Raw genomic sequence first — 18,182 nt, 5'->3', positions numbered from 1 at the left:
AATGAAATTAAAGAACTTAGAAGTATACATACATAACCAACACCCCACCCCATTACCCACCCACATGGAGTTATATTTCTTAAACTAATTCTTATACCTAGAAATTTGCTTGTGTTACCTTGTTTATAGTAGAACACTCAGTATTTATATTTGTTTGAATGGAAATAGCAATGTTAAATGTTTAATTTCCATTGCTTACTCCCAAACCCAGTCATCGCCCAGTTAGACTGCAGCAAATGAGCTCTCCCACTTCAATCCATCCTTCAAACCACTGCCAAAGTGATTTTCCTCCCTTACTCAATAAACTCCCAGAGTTCCCTATTGACTGTTGGGTAAAATTTAAGCTCCTTTGTTTGACTTTTAAAGCCCTTTAGAACCTAGCCCCAATCTTATCTTTTTTGACCTCATTATACATTGTGTTATATATTACTCCTGTTATCACACTCTTTGGCCAGAAGGGATGTCTTGGTGTTCCTCACATTGAACACTCTCTCTGTACCTTTGCTCTTTCCCCAGTCCACTGTGGCAGGAACACAGCTCTTTCTTACTTCTGCCTCTGAGTGCCAGCCCCTGTTTCCTTCATGGCTCATCTCAGGTACCACCTTTTAAGTCAAACTTCTCCTGTTACCCTCAGCTTCTACTGCACCCCCTCCTGAAACCCCTTGGTGTTCTGTATTCTGTCTGTACTTCTGTAAGCAAACATTGTCTCAAAAGGAATGTCTTCATGTTTCTCTTTGCATCTCTGGCATCTAGAGCAATGCCTGGAACATAGCAGGCAGTTAACTGGTGAGTGCTTGGATGAGTAATTTGGACGAGCAGCGCAAACAAGGAAAGTCTTGGGGAATGATGCTTGCTAAGCAAAACTAGGTAAAAATTACCACTGTCTGTTGTTTTTTTATAGTCCCAGGTAAATGCCTGGAAAGAATGGCAGCCCAGTCCTCTAGCCAGCTTTCAGCCCATGACCAAGGGACTGTGAATGCTTAGCCCTAGCCCTTAGGAGAATATTATAGGAAGAGAAAGAATCCTGGAGCTCTATTTCTGAGGTGGAAAAGCCACGAATGGGAGGAAGCTACTGGCCTTAAGGTTATCTGCATACAGATAATTTTATATTCATGATAGAAGTAGTCAGTTTCTCAACATAGATAATTTTTTTTATTCTTGCAGTCATAGACCCACTAAAATATAACAGGACAATGAAGGATAGACTCAGTGAAGCCACGTCAGTTTGGTGAGTAGTAATCAGTCAGGGTGGGCAGCTAGGTGGCACAGTGCATAGAGCTCTGGGCTGGGAATCAGGAAGACTTGTCTTCCTGAGTTCAAATCTGGCATCAGACCCTTACTAGCTATGTGACCCTGGGTAAGTCACTTAACTTTGTCTTTGTTTCCTCATCTGTAAAATTAGCTGGGAAAGAAAATGCCAATCCACTCTAGTATCTTTGCCCCCAAAAAAGCCCAAATGGGGCCACAAAAGAGGTAGACATGACTGAAGAGTGAACAACAATCAGTCAGATAGTAATCATGTATTGCAGTGCATGAAACATTGGAACTGAAGTTAGGAAGACCTGAGTTCAAATTTGCCCTTGGATACTTACTAGCTGTGTGATCATGAGAAAGTTACTTAACCTCTGTTTGCCTCAACAGTGTCTATAACTGTAAAAAGTGTTTAGCACATTGTCTGTCACATAGGAGGCATTATGTAAATGCTTCTTCTTCACTTCCCTAACACAGAGCCTTGCATATAATAGGTGCTTAATAAATTAATCAAATTAACTTTAAAATTAATAAAATGTTTATTTCCTCACCCCCTTGCTTGCTTCTTTATTCAATAGGCATTTATTAAGTGCCTACTATGTGCCAGGCTTATCATTTTAGAATTGGAAAAGACCTTAAAGTTCATCTAGTTATAATCTTGAGTGAAAGCTTTTAAGGAGAGTGGTATGTTCTTCAAATAAAAGTATACCCTAATTTTGGAAAAGGAATATATTTATAAAACATAAATTAGGGGGTGTAGTATGGTACTGAGGTAGAAAAAGTCAGAAGCATATTAACCCTGTGCTATGAGCAGGTAGCAATTCATGAACCCTGAGAGATGACACTGGCTGTTTAAGTCTAGTGTATTCAGGAATGCTTTTCAGAATTTCAGCACTAAAGACTTCACCCTAAAGCTGTGGTTCATTCAGAGCATCAACATGAGCAGCCAGGCTATTTGTAACAGCATAGGACCTTCTTCATCTTTTCTCAGAATTAGAGTTGGTGGCCTAGATGATGGAGTTTTATCAAGTAGAGGAGAATTTGAAATGTGACTCAATGCAAAAATGCAGTTTATATAGTATTCTTCTAGAGCATATTTTTCTGCAAGTCCGTAGTACTTTAGTACCGGACAGCAAATCAAAGGACAATATGGACGTGGGAGAACTCTTACTATCACTGTTAGGGTTAGAGGTTAGGGTTTCAAGATTATGGCAATGGAGGGCAAATTTTGGCTGATTTTAATGAGCTAGAGAGAGTACTGGGGATAGACTGTATGTCTCTGTTGTCTGAAGACCATCACCTAACTATGTGGTTCATCCCCAGAAGACTGACCAACATGTGATGATTTTTTTGGTTACTATCTTTAAAAGGTTACTAATGTTTAAATTGGTGGTTACTTGTATAAGTGGAAAGAACAGTTAAACTAATATGAATCATTGGATTGTTTCTCAGATGAAGAAATTGAAGCCCATAGAAGTAAAATACTGTGACCTTAGACAGGGCACTTAGGCCTATGACCACTGATTTCAAATGCATTTCAATTCAGGAGAATTGTTTCTCACCATATAATTTTCATAGATGTTTATGCTATGATATATAATAATGTTAACAGTGATAAGGCTGTTATGTTTAGCATATGTACTGTGTATACTAAAACAAGGAAGTATATACTATATATGTGTATGTGTATGTGTATATGTAAGTTCTATAAAAAAAAGCTAAAAAATTTAAATATTCAGCACCTAAGGAGTTAAATTCTATTATTAATCATATATCTAGAACTATGATAAAGTATATCTTAAATTTTACTCTTATAATTTATCCTCTTTACATTTATTCTGTGTTCAATAATATAAGTACTTGTCTTCCTCATTAAAAACTCTGAGCCAAAATGGTGGAGTAAAGGCAGAGACTTGCCTGAATTCTTCCAAATTCCCCTCCAAACAACTTTAAGAGGGTGAGAAAACTGGGCAGAAGGTGATTACAGGAAATCCTTTGCTGGCACTGGGTTCATGTCTCTGTTGTATTGCCCATACGTGGCTTTGGGTCACAATACCAGGTTAAGGAGGAGCACTAGAAAGTGCAGGGACCCTGGTTACAGTTCCAGGGTGGAAAAGAGTAATTGTGGTCACTAATAGACCAGAGCACAGGCCAGGAGAGCCTTGACCACACCTCTCCATACAAACTACCTTAGAGAACTGAAATTTATATCAATCCCCCGCAACCTCCCAGAGTGAGCTCTGAACATAGTAGCACAAAAAAATCTGAAGGTTGGGATAGTGCCCACTTTACCCCAGAGCAGAACCTAACTTTAACATGAAGTTAAAAGTAAAGGAAAAGGCTGGGGAAAAAAAAAAAAACATTGAAAAGGAACCTGTTCATAAAAAGTTACGATGGTGACAGGGAAAATCAAAACACAAACTTAGAAGAAGATAATAAGATCAAAGCAAATACATGCAAATTCTCAGAGAAAAATGTGAATTGGTTTTAGGCTCTGGAAGTATTCAAAAAGGGTTTCAAAAATCAAATAAGAGAGGAAGTGGAAAAATGGGGAAAAGAAATTAAAGTTATGCAGGAAAGTGTCAACAGCTTGATAAAAGAGGCAAGAAAAAATGCTGAAGAAAATGACACCCTAAAAAACAGAATAACATAAAAAATTTTTTTAACAAATGTAAAAGAAGCACAAAAATCTACTGAAGAGAATTCCTTAAGGAACAGATTTGTCCAAATGGAAAAAGGTACAAAAATTTGCTGAAGAAAAGAACTCCTTAAAAAGTAAAATTGGCCAGATGGAAAAGGAGGTACAAAAACTCACTGAAGAAAATAATTTCTTAAAAATTAAAATTGGGCAAGTGGAAGCTAATGACTTGATGAGACATCAACAAATAATGAAACAAAATCAAAAGAATGAAAAAATAGAAGAAAATGTGAAATATATCAAAAAATAGGTTGAGGAGAGATCATTTAAATATTATTGGACTGTCTGAAAGCCATGATAAACAAAGAGTCCAGACATCATATTTCAAGAAATTATTAAGGAAAACTTCCCTGATATCCTAGAACCAGAGGGTAACATATAGAAATTGAAAGAATCCATCAGTTGCCTCCTGAAAGAGATCCTAAAATGAAAACTCCCAGGAATAGTATAATCAAATTTGAGAGTATTCAGGTCAAGGAAAAAATATAGCAAGCAGCCAAGAAGAAACAATTCAAATATCATGGAACCACAGTCAGGATAACATAAGGTTTAGCAGCTCCTACATTAAAGGACCAGAGAGCTTAGATATGATTTTCTGGAGGGCAAAATAGCTGGTATTACAACTAAGAATCACCTACCCAGCAAAAATGAATATAATCCTTCAGGAGAAAAATAAATGGATATTTAATGAAATTGAAGACTTTCAAGTATTTTTTCCAAAAAGACCAAAGCATAATAGAAATTTTGACATTCAAAGATAAGACTCAAGAAAAGTATAAAAAGGTGAACAGGAAAAAGAAATCATAAGGGATTCAGTAAGGTTAAATTATTTACATCCTACATAGGAAGATACTTGTAGCTCCTAAGAACTTTTGCTTTATTAGGGCAGTATAAGAATTGGTTGTGATTTGGCTAAAATTAGAAAGCCTCAGGCACACCCCGCATGGCTCCCTCCACCCAGCAGGGGTATGCATGGAAACCTGATGCCAAAGCCGGCCTTGGGTGCCACCTGTAGGGGTGCCAATGAATTAGCTTGGGGTGTGTGGGTGGTCGGCTCAGGTTTCTTGTGAGAGAAGGGTTTTTTTATTCTGGGAGCAGAGGTAGAGAGGGAGGAGACGAGAGAGAGAGAGAGAGAGAGAGAGAGAGAGAGAGAGAGAGAGAGAGAGAGAGAGAGAGAGAGAGAGAGAGAGAGAGAGAGAGGGAGAGGGAGGGAGGGAGGGGGGGGGGGAAGGAGAGGAGAGGAGAGTTCATGGTGGCAGGCAAGAGAGTTAAATGTGAAGCAGCTGAGTCCAGTGGGTGAGTTTACAGGTTGTATTTCCTGCTTTTCTTTGTCCTTATTTCTAGTGAGAATCTATATTTCCTTCTTCTGTTTTTTTCTTCTCTTTCTCTCTCTTTTTGTTTGCAAGGCAATGAGAGTTAATTGATGTGCCCAGGGTCACACAGGTAGTAAATGTCAGGTGTCTGTGGTGGGATTTGAACTCAGGTCCTCCTGAATCCAGGGCTACCACCCTGTAGTATCCACTACACCACCTAGGTGCTTCTTGTCCTTATTTCTAAATTTATTCTCATCAATAAACCCTGGTGTGTTTGTTTTTTTGAAAAGAGGCTTTTTATCAGTTTGGGAGAAACAGTTGGGGAAGGGGCAAGCCCTTATAGATTGGTGGCCCATACAGGGCTTAACGAACCTGGGGGATCTTTTAACCCCACTCCCTTATAGCAGTAAGAAGGATTGTGCATAAACAGAGGGCATGGGTGTGATTTGAGTATGATGAGATGATATAAAAAATAAAATTAAGGGGTAGGAAAGAGGAATGCATTGGGAAAAGAGGGAAGGGAGAGGTAGAATGTAGTAAATTGTCTCACATAAAAGAAACTTGAAAGAGATATTACACTGGAGCGGAAAATGCGGGGGGGGGGAGTGGCAGTCAATACTTGAATCTTACTCTCATCAGAATTGACTCAAACAGGGAATAATTTAAGTTACACTTAAGTACAGAAATCTCTATTACCCTACAGGGAAGTAAGAATGGAGGGGGGGGGGGCGAATAAGAGAAGGGGGAGCTGATAGAAAGGGGGTGGATTTGGTGAGATGGTGGTCAGAAGCAAAACAGCTCTGAGGAGGGACAGAGTGAAAGGAGAGAGAAGAATAAACAGGTGGAAAAAGTAGAGTGCAGGAAAATAAAGTTATCATAACTGTGAATGTAAATAGGATGAACTTACTCATAAAAGAGAAGCAGGTAACAGTGGACTAAAAACCAGAATCCTAAAATATGTTGTTTACAAAAAATACATTTGAAACAGAGAGACACATAAACAGTAAAGGTAAAGGGCTGGAGGGAAATCTATATGCTTCAGCAGAAGTAAAAAAAAAAAAGCAGGGCTAGAAATCATGATCTCAGACAAAGAAAAAGCAAAAGTAGATCTAATTTAAAAAGATAGGGAAACAACATTTTGTTTGAAGATACCATAAACAATGAAATAATATCAATACTAAATACATAGGCACCAAATGGTATAGCATCCACGTTCATAAAGGAAAAGTTCAATGATTTATAGAAGGAAATAGGCTTACATTAACTTGTCCCTTTCAGAATTAGGTAAATATAACAAAAACTACACAAAAAAGAAGTTAAGGAAATGAATAGAATCTTAGAAAAGTTAAATATGGTAGACCTCCAGAGAAAATTAAATGGAAATAGAAAGGAATGTACCATTTTCTCACTGGTACATGACACCTACACAAAAATTAACCATGTATCAGGGCATAAAAACCTGACAATCAAATGTGGAAAAGCAGAAAGATAAATATATCCCTTTCAGATCACAATGTGATAAAAATTACATTCAGTAAAGGACCATGGAAACATTGAATAAAAATTCATTGGAAACTAAATAATCTAACGCTAAAGAATGAGTGGGTCAAAGAACAAATCACAGAAACAATAATTTCATTAAAGAGAGTGACAGCAATGAGACAGTATACTAAAATTTATGGGATGCAGCCAAAACAGTGCTTAGGGAAAAATTTGTATCTCTAAATGCTCACATCAATAAAATATAGAAAGAGCAGATCAATGAATGGGGCATGCAACTAAGAATCTAGGGAAAGAAAAAAATTAAAAATACCTGGTTAAACATCAAATTGGAAATCACTAAAAACAAAGGAAAGATTTAAAAAATTGAAAGTAAGAAAAGCATTGAGTTAATAAATAAAACTAGGAGCTGGTTTTATAAGGGGGGGGAATAAAATAGATGAGCCATTGGTTAATTTGATTTACAAAGAAAGATGAAAACCAAATAACCAGTATCAAGAATAAGAAGAATGAATGTACCACCAATGGAGGGGAAATTAAAGCAATTTTTAGGAGCTATTTTGCCCAATTATATGCCAACAAACATGACAATCTGAGTGAAATGGATAGACGAATAGTTACAAAAGTATAAGTTGCCCAAAATAACAGAAGAGGAAATAGGAGACTTAAATAACCTTATCTTAGAAAAAGAAATTAACAAGCCATCAATGAGCTCCCTAAGAAAAAATCCCCAGGATCAGTTGGATTCAGAAGTGAATTCTACCAATCATTTAAATAACAATTAATTCAGTACTGTATAAACTATTTGGGAAAATAGGCAAAGGAGTCCTTCCAAATTCCTTTTATGAAATAAAGTGCTAGATTGGTCTCTTGGACAACCTCGTGGTGGAAGACTTAAGAGAAGAACCAGGGCAATTTGAACTCTTATCTCTCCTCTAGGGTAGATAGGCTTTTCTGTCTTTCTGAACTCCATATGTTCTCCCTTTACTCTTTAATAAATGCTTAATGCAAGTTTTGGGGGGTGGAGCCAAGATGGAAGAGAGAAGCTAGGAAGTTGTTTGAGCTTTCCCAAATTTCCCTCAAAAACAACATTAAATCAAGCCTCTAAACAGGTTCTGGAACTACAGAACCTACAAAAAGAGACACAATCCTCCTCCTTGAGATAATTTAGAAGACTTCAGGAAAGGTCTGTCTCACCTGGGTGAAGGGGAGGGTGGCTCAGCACTACTTGGCCCAGCTGGCAGCTCGGCTCAGCACAGGTCTGCTCAGTGGGCAGCTCAACACTGCTACAACTTGACACAGCTGAGAGTGGGGCAGCTGAGAGCAGTAAGAAGCTTGCAACAATGAACCCTTTTCCTCAGGAACAGATTTCAACTGTATAAGTTTAAAAATAGGCTACAAACATGAGCAAAGAAAACAAAAAAGGACCCTTCCATTGACAGCTTCTATGGTGAAAGGGAAGACCAAAACTCAAACTCAGATGAGTTTGTCAAAATGCCTACAAGTGAAGACTCAAGTGGGAAGATGATCTTGTCTCAAGAACAAAAAGCCTTCTTTGAAGAGCTCAAAAAGGCTTTTAAAAACCAAATAAGAGAAGTAGAAGAAAAAAATGGAAAAAGAAATGAGAGAAATGAGTTACACTGCAAAAAGAAGCACAAAAATTGAGGAAAAAAATTCCTTAAAATATACAATTGGCCCAATGAGAGAAAAAAATTGGCCAAATGTGAGAAAAAATTCACCAAATGGAAAAAGAGGTGCAAAAGCTTACTGAGGAAAATAATGCCTTAAAATTTAAAATTGGGCAGATGGAAGCTAATAACTCTGTGAGACACCAAGAATTTGTCGAGCAGAATCAAAAGACTGAAAAAACAGAAGGAAATGTGAAATACCTCATTGAAAAAACAACTGACCTGGAAAATAGATCCAGGAGAGATAATCTGAGAATTATTGGACTACCTGAAAGCCATGATCAAGAAAAGAGTTTAGATACCATATTCCAGGAAGTTATCAAGGAGAACTGGCCTGAAATTGTAGAATCAGGATAAAATCATCATTGAAAGAATCCACTGATCACCTCCTGAAGGAGACCCCAGAAGGAAAACTTCAAGGAATATTGTAGCCAAACTCCAGAATTATCAGGTGAAGGAGAAAATACTTCAAGCAGCCAGAAAGAAACCATTTAAATATCATGGAGCCACAGTCAGGATTGCACAGGACCTGGCAGCTTCAACATTAAAGAATCACAGGGCTTGGAATATGATATTCAGGAAGGCAAAGGAGCTTGGATTGCAACCCATAATCAACTATCCAGCAAAACCGATTGATCTCTTTCAGAGGAAAAGATGGACATTCAATGAAATAGGGGACTTCCAAGACTTTCTGAAAAAAAGACCAGAACTGAACAGAAAATTTGATCTCCAAACACAAGACTCAAGAGAACTATAAAGAGATCCAAGACAATCCCAGAGAACTATTGATGAAACCTATTATGCACCTCCAAAGAAAGAACTTATATTGATGGAACACAGACTGAAGCATGCTATTTTTAATTTTTAAATTTTTTTCTTTTATTTCTTTTATTCAAGTTTTCTTATACAAAATGACTAATGTGGTAATGTTCTACATAGCTGTACATGTAAAAAAAATTCACTTTGTGGTTTTTATGACAAAAATGAACAATTCTTTAAAAAAAAAAAAAAAAGAAATACGGTGCTGATACCTAAATCAGGAAGGGGGAAAAAAGGAATAAAAGAAATAACTATACACTAATTGCCCTAATGCAATATATCACAAAAATTAGGTGGGATTTATACTAGGAATACAGGGCTGGTAATTGTTGTTTGTCCTTCCTTCTCGAAGAAGAACATGACAGATGTCATGTCTTGCAATGAATTGGAGTTTAGTGAAGAAGGGCTGTACAAAGTCACCAGCCTCACTTTCTCATCTGGGTCCAGTGGCAAGATATGTTATCAGGACAACTTTGTCCTTCCTTCTCGAAGAAGAACATGACAGATGTCATGTCTTGCAATGAATTGGAGTTTAGTGAAGAAGGGCTGTACAAAGTCACCAGCCTCACTTTCTCATCTGGGTCCAGTGGCAAGATATGTTATCAGGACAACTAGAGATGGCTCTGGATGTTTAAGGTAATTGGGATTAAGTGACTTGCCCAGGGTCACACAGCTAGTAAGGTTCTCCCAACTTCAGGGCCAGTGCACCACCTAGTTGCCTCTGGTAATTGACCACATCAGTAATAAAACCAATTAAATATATGATTATTTCAATAGATGCAGAAAAACGCTTTGACAAAATACAAAACCCATTCCTACTAAAAACACTAGAGGGACAGCTAGGTGGCACAGTGGAGAAAGGGCCCACCCTGGATTCAGGAGGACCTCAGTTCAAATCTGGCCTCAGACACTTGACACTTACTAGCTGTGTGACCCTGGGTAAGTCACTTAACCCTCATTGCCCTGCAAAAATTAAAAAAAAACAACAACACTGGAGAGCATAAGAATAAATGGAGCTTTTCTTAAAATAATAAGTAGTATCAGGGGCAGCTAGGTGGTATAGTGGATAAAGCCCCGGCCCTTGATTCAGGAGGATCTGAGTTCAAATCTAGCCTCAGACACTTGACACTTACTAGCTGTGTGACCCTGGGCAACCTCCATTGCCCCACAAAACCAAAACCAAAACCAAAAAATAATAAGTAGTATCTAAAACCACCAACAAGCATTATCTGTAATGGGAATAATCTAGAAGCCATACCAAATTGATCATATTAAATTGTTTTTATTTTTGTTTTTTTTTTTTGTGGGGGGGGCAATGGGATTTCAGTGACTTGCCCAGGGTCACACAGGAATACTGTTGTGCTCTAAGAAATGATGAGCTTCCTTTCCAACCTAGTCCCGGTCAGGATGACTCCCACAAAGAAAGGTGGAGAGAAAAAGAAGGGACGCTCTGCCATCAATGAGGTGGTGACCAGAGAATACACCATCAACATTCGCAAGCGGATTCATGGAGTAGGCTTCAAAAAGCGAGCTCCTCGTGTTTTCAAGGAAATCCGCAAATTTGCCATGAAAGAAATGGGAACTCCAGATGTACACATCGACACCAGACTCCACAAAGCTGTTTGGGCCAAAGGAATAAGGAATGTTCCGTACTGTATCCGAGTGCATGTGTCCAGGAAATGCAATGAGGATGAAGATTCACCATACAAGCTGTATATCTTGGTTACTTATGTGCCTGTCACCACTTTCAAAAGCTGACAGACAGTCAATGTGGATGAAAATGAAATTGAACTTCATTTAAATAAAATTATAAAATGTCAAAAGAAAAGAAATGATGAGCTTGAGGCTTTCAGAAGACCTGGAAAGACTTACATGAACTGATGCAGAATGAAGTGAGAACAGGAGACCATTGTAGTTAATAACAGCAATATTGTATGATGATCAGCTGTTGAATGACTTTGCTATTCTCAGCAATTGCAGTGATCCAGGGCAATTCCAAAGGACTCATGATGAAAAATGTTCTCCACCTCCAGAGAAAGAACTGATAGTCTGAATGGAGCTTGAAGCATACTATTTTTCATTTGTGTATATGGGAGGGGGCAGGGGTTGTTGGTCTGTGTTTTCTTTCACAACATGACTAATATGGAAATATACTTTGCATGATTGCATATATATAACCTATATCAAATTGCTTGCCATTTTGAGGAGTGGAAGGGGTGACAGGGAGGGAGAGAATTTGGAACTCAAAACTTTTGAAAAATGAATATTAAAAATGATCTTACATGTAATTGGGGAAAATAAAATATTATTCAGAATATTTAAAAGAAAAAAATAATATAGGCTCATTTTGAATAGGGATTGTTTTATTCGTTGTCTTTGCATCCCTATCACCTAGCATAGAGTACATGATACAGAGTTAATTGTTGATGGATTGATTAGAATTAGTTGCTAACATGATGCAGAGTTAATTGTTGATGGATTGATTAGAATTAGTTGCTAACATGATACAGAGTTAATTGTCGATGGATTGATTAGAATTAGTTGCTATTAATGAAGCAGTATATAGATTGAGGCTCCTTTCCCTTCCATCTTGAACCTTCTTTCACTTTCTGATTTCTCAAGTATGTCTATCTGTTGTCTCCCATTTTTCCTTTCCTAATTGTGCATTTGCACTGTTAAATGAAAAGTAAATTTCCATCTAGTGCTATCAGTGAATACATAAATTTGTAGCTATAAGGATGAAAAGCATGATTTACATCATATAGCTTATGAGGACAAGATTAAGGATCTAATCTTCATAAATCCAGTTTCATGCAGAAACATGGTTTACATAGAGTAAAACTACTCCATAGTGTGCCTTTAACCAGAGCCAGTCATTTTGCAAATATCTATAGTTGACAAGTTCAAAGAAAAAGTGAGTTAATCAAAACAAATTCATTATCATTATAAGAAAAATCCAAAAGCACATATCCTATTGATATTGATGGAGGGACACAACAGTTATATTCAGAAACGAAGACCTTATTTCCATTAATGAGTTGGACATAATAAGTTTCTTATTTTCCATCCATGTTCCATATTGTTTCAGCACCATTCTTTGATTCTGTGAGATTTAAAATGACATAATTATGTTCTGTTCATAAGTAATACTCCTTTGGAGTCATACTTATGTTTTAGGGGGTGGGGAGGGAATTAAATCACTTTCCCATAAAGGCATTCCTGAATGGAGTATGTTGCCTCATGAATCAGGGTTTTGCCTCTCACTGGACGTCTTTGAGCCAAAACTGAATGACTTGCCAGGTAAGACCCCTGATGACTGTGACTCAGGGACTTTTGGTGCATTATTACCCTTTGAAACCACACTTTCAGTCACAGAGAACCATTGTATGTTTGCTTGGAAGAAAAACAGTGCTGTATATGTGTGAAGAATAGCTTTCCATTAGCTATTTTATGACATGGAAGAGTCATTCTGGCTCTTTTATTTACTGCTTGTGTGACTTTAGACAAGTCATTTCTCCTAATCTGTTTCTTTTTTTATAAAATGAGAGATTTGAACTATTCCTGAAGTCTCACCTCTGATCCTATCATTTCTGTATTTCTGTGTATTATGAAATTATGAAAACAAAGCCAGTTTTTAAAATCTGTGTTAGAAAGTGCTCTAGGGAAAGGGGCATTATACAATTAAGCAAACAGCGAGGGGAGCAGAGATTTTAAAAGATTGGCAGTTGCTAAGGAAGAAGATAAAGCCTGTTTGTCTCTGTCCCAGCTAGCTTCTAACCCTGAACATTCATATTTTAAGCAAGTAGTATGAAAATGCACCTGGAAATGAAAATGAATTTATTTATTTTTAACCTAAATGTGAAATACAATGCTTGTAGTGTCATTTTAATGTAAAGTAGCAGAAATCTAAGCATTTGTCCTAACCAACCAAAACTCATATCCAAGCCTCAAAGTTTGCAGTGGTTTTCAGTCAGGAATAATGAATAGTGCATCAGTTGAAAGAAGCTCACTGGCTCTGATACTGCCACTTACTTCCCAGAGCTGGTTCTGACACATGGAAGATGTGGGAGAATTAATTTTTAACTGCAATGAACACCGAGCAGTAGGAGTTGGAGATATTAAAATATATACAGTATGGGTTTTCCAAATTAACAACAAATGTTCTAATACTTGTTATAGGGACTTTGAAATACCAGCAAATTGCCTTTAATCTACATAAAATTCCTCAAGGAAATAAAACAAGCTATTACTTTAGGCTAGGGGAAAAGCCTTTTAGGAAGCAAGACAATAAAGACAAATAAGAGTTGTTTTCATTTTTATTCTTTTAAAAATTATTACCAAATAATTTTTGATGGTTTTTACAAAGATTTAGAGGATTATATCCCCCTAAAAGCCATCTTCTCGTAAGTTTAGGCTCTAGTCACTTGAAAAATTAATAGACTGGGTCAAGTGAAGAATATTTATGGTCTATGTTGAATAAAAGTAGTTGTAAATACATTGGTGCCAAGCTATGAATATATTTATACGTTCTGGTAAACAAACACTACTGCCTTCGTTCCCAGCAGCTTGGCCAAGTCAGCCAACTAATGAGGTCCTGATGATGAGTACACAGTTCAGTGCTTCCAACCTCTGCATTACCATTCGAAATGCATTTACATATGCCGGATCTCCATAATCCAGGATTGTAGAGACTACTGAATAATCTCCTACTTTGCAGACCAATTCTGGCCCTCTAAATCTTTTTACACCACTCATAATTTAGAGACCACTGTAAAAAGAAGAGAGAAGATCGTTCACGGAAAGATTTCAGAGTTTTGAAAATTAAAACTCTTGCCCTACAAGTTTTACTATGAAAAGCGGACTTGCGTTAAGAAACGAAATCTTTACACCCCTAGGGTCAGGTGCATAACAAGTGCTTAATAAACATTCATTTCAATGAATTTTAAAAGTAAGGTGATAAAAAAGATTGCAAGAGAAGTATGTGGAGTGTGCATTAGACATGGGAGGCAATTACATGCCTTTGAGGCTGCTTTTAATCTGGGCTGCGAAATAAACGCCACATAAGTTTAATTTTAAGGATTATTTTGTCAGGGCAGTGAACAGCATTCATACTTTTATTGTGGATGATAGGAAGTTTGACTCCAGTATAAATGATATGATCTTTTTGTGAGTGTATATAGTTAAGAGTTTTCATTATACTATCCGAGAGAATCTAAAAATATGATTGGGAACTTAAAGCATTCTCTAGTTTGTATTACCTGAGAGATTCTGCAGTAGCAAAGACCAAGAGCTACAACTCTTATCTTTGAGTTATCTGTGTATAAACAGAGCCCCTGTAGCAGTAAGTAGTGTGTCTCCTGATCCCTCACTTGAAATAGGTTTAAAGGAAAGGCTAAAGTGGGAAGGTCTTGATCATACCTCCAAAACCCCAAGGGGTAGGAACATCAAATTCTAACTATATGGGATCTTGGAGGTAATTATTGAGGGAACCCAGGCCAAGAGAGGAATTGTAACTCGCTTAAGGTCATAATGGCAACATTATCTAAGATTTCTGTAGTTAAGGGACTTTATTCATTTGTGGAGGAAATCTCATCTTCATTTAGGCATCTAGATGAAAGGAATAGGTGTCCTTGTCAACTTAACAGGCATTTCTTGGTTTGGGGTTGGTTTTTTTTTTTTTGCTACATACTTCATATTGTTACACATTATAAAACTATAGATTATGATCCCTTCTCTCAGAACTTATATTCTTGTTGTAGAAGTATGTCTACATGAAAGAGTTAAATGATTGTGTAATTGTGCATTTGTATATGATTAAATGTATATGTATATGTAATATAAATGTATGTGATTGTATATACAATTAAATGTCAAAATGATTAGTACAGACGAATATTAGAGAATTTTATTGGGTAAATGCTAACTAGACTGCAAAGGCTGAAGGAGGTGGAAGAAGTAGATCTTGAGTTGAACCCTTTGAGGACTTTGAAGGGAAAGTGGGAAGGATAGAAGGTGAGATTCCAGATTCAGGAAACAGTCAAATAAAAAACTTGGAATTGGGAATGAGCATGTATGTCATGGTAGAGGGCAGTGAATAGACTCGCCTAACCAGCCAGAGTACAGGGCTAATGTTGAAGAGTTCTGGGTGATGAGGATAGGGCAGATTTGGGAGGGCTTTGAATTTTAGGCATAGAAGCATTACTTAATTTTGTAGGTAGGAAGAAGCAATTCAAATCAAAGGCAGTAAGAAGAGAAATTTAATTAGGTTGGGTCCACTGAATTTACAGTGTCTGATTGAAATATATATTAGCTAGTTTTCCAGCTCTGAAATTCTGATTCTTATTGGTAACAGTCATCACTAACATTTGTAAAAGAACAGCAGCTCAGACCCAGAAATTAAAAGATCAGCATAGTATAAATACTTAAGATTATGTAATTAAAGCTATGTCTAGTTAATTACTAAAGTAAGACATATTTGTTGATAATGTGATTTTTGCTAATCATTCAGGATAGGGCTGGGGTTCCTATTTGGTCAGTCATCAAAATCATGTCCTTAAGTTGTGGCACTATTGTTCACTGCCTTATTACCCTCTTCCTAGCTCATGGCCCTTTCTGGTAGTGTGGTAGACATGTTGAGCATAATGAAAGAAAACTTCACTCTTGCCTTTGCTTTCCTCATCAATAAAACAAAGATAATAGTAGTTGTGCTATTGATTTCATAGGGTTGGTGTGAAGAAGGTTCTTTGTAATCTTACAAACATGTTATCAATGTAAGAAATAAAGTAGAGTTTCTATTTGTCATTCTTTTAGGTGAATTTGTTCCGTTAAGTCCCTTTTAAACATTTGTAGTTTGTCATAGTGAGATCATAAAGCATTTTAGGAATCCTTAAAGGCAAAAGAAATGTTTGTTAGGTTCAATATAATGTTAGTATTGAGTATATTTAATTCTAATTCTTTAAGAATTAATAAACCAGATATGGTAAATGGAGGAATTGTATGAATATGAATATGAAATTATTCTCAATTAGCATTTTACTATAATTTAATATATCTGGAGTATTTACATTTATCATGGATTTTGTTCCCCTGAAAAGTTCTGTAATTTGAAAATTGGTATGTCAAATGCTAAAATACGGGGTTACCTATCTAACCAAAGACTTAATGCCCAACTTTTCATAGAAATAAACAATTTTTTAAAATCACATTTAGGCAATTATAAATTAAATAAGTGAATACATATAAATATGATGATAAATTATTAATAATAGATATGTTAAATAGGGTAATACATAAGCTAATCACAAAAATTTACATTATACTATATTATAATGTACTATATGAAGTTCTGGTCTTAATTCCTGCTTTATTTGCTAGAATCAATCAACAAATTTTATTTTAAGGGGCCACTTGTGCCAACCACTGTCCTAGGTATGGTACTACCATGTTTGTTAATAAGACAGTCTATATTCTACTGGGAGGATATAACATGTTTGTAGATAAGTAACTGGGGCAGCTAGGTGACCCAGTGGACACTAAGAATCAAGGAAGACTCATTTCTTGAGTTCAAATCCAGCCCCAGACATTTACTAGCTGTGTAACCCCGAGCAAGTCACTTAACCCGGTTTGCCCCAATTTCTTCATCTCTAAAATGAGCTGGAAAAGGAAATGGCAAACCACTCCGGTATCTTTGCCAAAAAAACCCCAAATGGGGTCACAAGGATTCAGACATGACCAAAACGATTCAATAACAAATAGAAGTAAATATAGCACATATGCAAAATAAATACACAGTGATGGGGGAGGGAATACCAACAACTGAGGGATCAGGAAGGTGTTAGAAATTTGAAAGGAACTGGAGGGAAAGAAGAAAGGTCTGCGTGAGACTTGGATCCTCTACCTTGAAGGGAGTCAGGGGATCCAAGAAGAGAGGAAAGAGCATTGCAGACATTGGAGACAGCCTTGTCAAAGGTGCAGGGGGCATAGTATTTGCCAGAGAGGGAATTAACCCAACTTCTTGTCTCTTGGACATAGATGGTCTCAGGGTCTTTTCACAGGCTGGTTCCCATGCCTCATGTAGACTCCCTGACTGGCTTCTATGCTCAACTCAAGCATTGTTTGCAACAGGAAACTATACTGATCTCTGTACTTGCTAGTGCCTTCCTTCCAGAAATGACTTAATTTTTCCATGTATATGTTGTTTCCCCTCAATTGAATGTAATGCCCTAGAGAGGAGGGACTGTTTATTTTTTCCTCTGTATCCTCAGGATTTTGCACTCTCTCTGCTATATAAATGCTGTAAATAATAACATCAAGGCAATGTAGGTGGCATGCCCTAAGTGTCGATTGCTGGAAACTGAAGACGGTCTTAACTCCCGTGCAGTCCAACCCACAGTCTGTCACAGGGTAACAGCCTTCCTCAGCACATTATGACTAGTCTTTCCTAAGATAGAGGGAAAACTCAGTCTCTCCCACCTCTGAGAAATGAGCCTTTCACTTCTTCACCTTGGAAAGAAAGCCTGCTATTCCCACCTGTTTGTAGTTTACTTTTAATTCAGCCACACATCAGTGCCACACACTCTACACATTACCTTCATTAAGGTAAAGCATTGCCATCCTTGACCCAGTGTGTACTTTTCTAATTCTTCCCCAGGGATCCCCTTCTGCAGGCTCAGACAACTTGACGTGTCCGTGGGGACAGACGGAGAGTGTCATTGCACAGTCTCTGTCCCTTTCTACTTTAGGGGGGCATTGGGTCTGAAATGTGATCTCTTGTCCCTGGTTCCTCTTTTTCTACTTAAGACTTTCTACTATTTTAATCTGCTTCTAAATCTGTGCCTTGGAGTATTTGGACATTATAATTGGCTGAGGAAGGTAGAGAGGGGAGCTAAGGCAATTCACAGTAAACATGGTACA

The 18,182-nt window shown here is 37.2% G+C and overlaps 2 protein-coding genes across 2 annotated transcripts in view; both read left to right on the top strand.

Moving 5' to 3' along the window:
• Positions 1 to 18,182, top strand: part of DNAJC1 (DnaJ heat shock protein family (Hsp40) member C1) — a 264,938-nt gene that overhangs the window by 23,458 nt on the left and 223,298 nt on the right. The window lies entirely within an intron of this gene.
• LOC122729827 (60S ribosomal protein L31-like) lies at positions 10,677 to 11,027 on the top strand. The gene has a single exon (XM_043968913.1). The coding sequence runs from the start codon at positions 10,677 to 10,679 to the stop codon at positions 11,025 to 11,027; it is 351 nt and encodes a 116-aa protein (XP_043824848.1).

Source organism: Dromiciops gliroides, chromosome 5 (genome assembly GCF_019393635.1).
Source record: "Dromiciops gliroides isolate mDroGli1 chromosome 5, mDroGli1.pri, whole genome shotgun sequence".
Lineage (NCBI taxonomy): Eukaryota > Metazoa > Chordata > Mammalia > Microbiotheria > Microbiotheriidae > Dromiciops > Dromiciops gliroides.
This window is presented reverse-complemented; position numbering and strand designations above follow the sequence as displayed.

What these genes read in the sequence shown, in the direction of transcription:
- LOC122729827 (XM_043968913.1), top strand. Translation starts at nt 10,677, where the DNA reads ATGACTCCCACAAAGAAAGGTGGAGAGAAAAAGAAGGGACGCTCTGCC.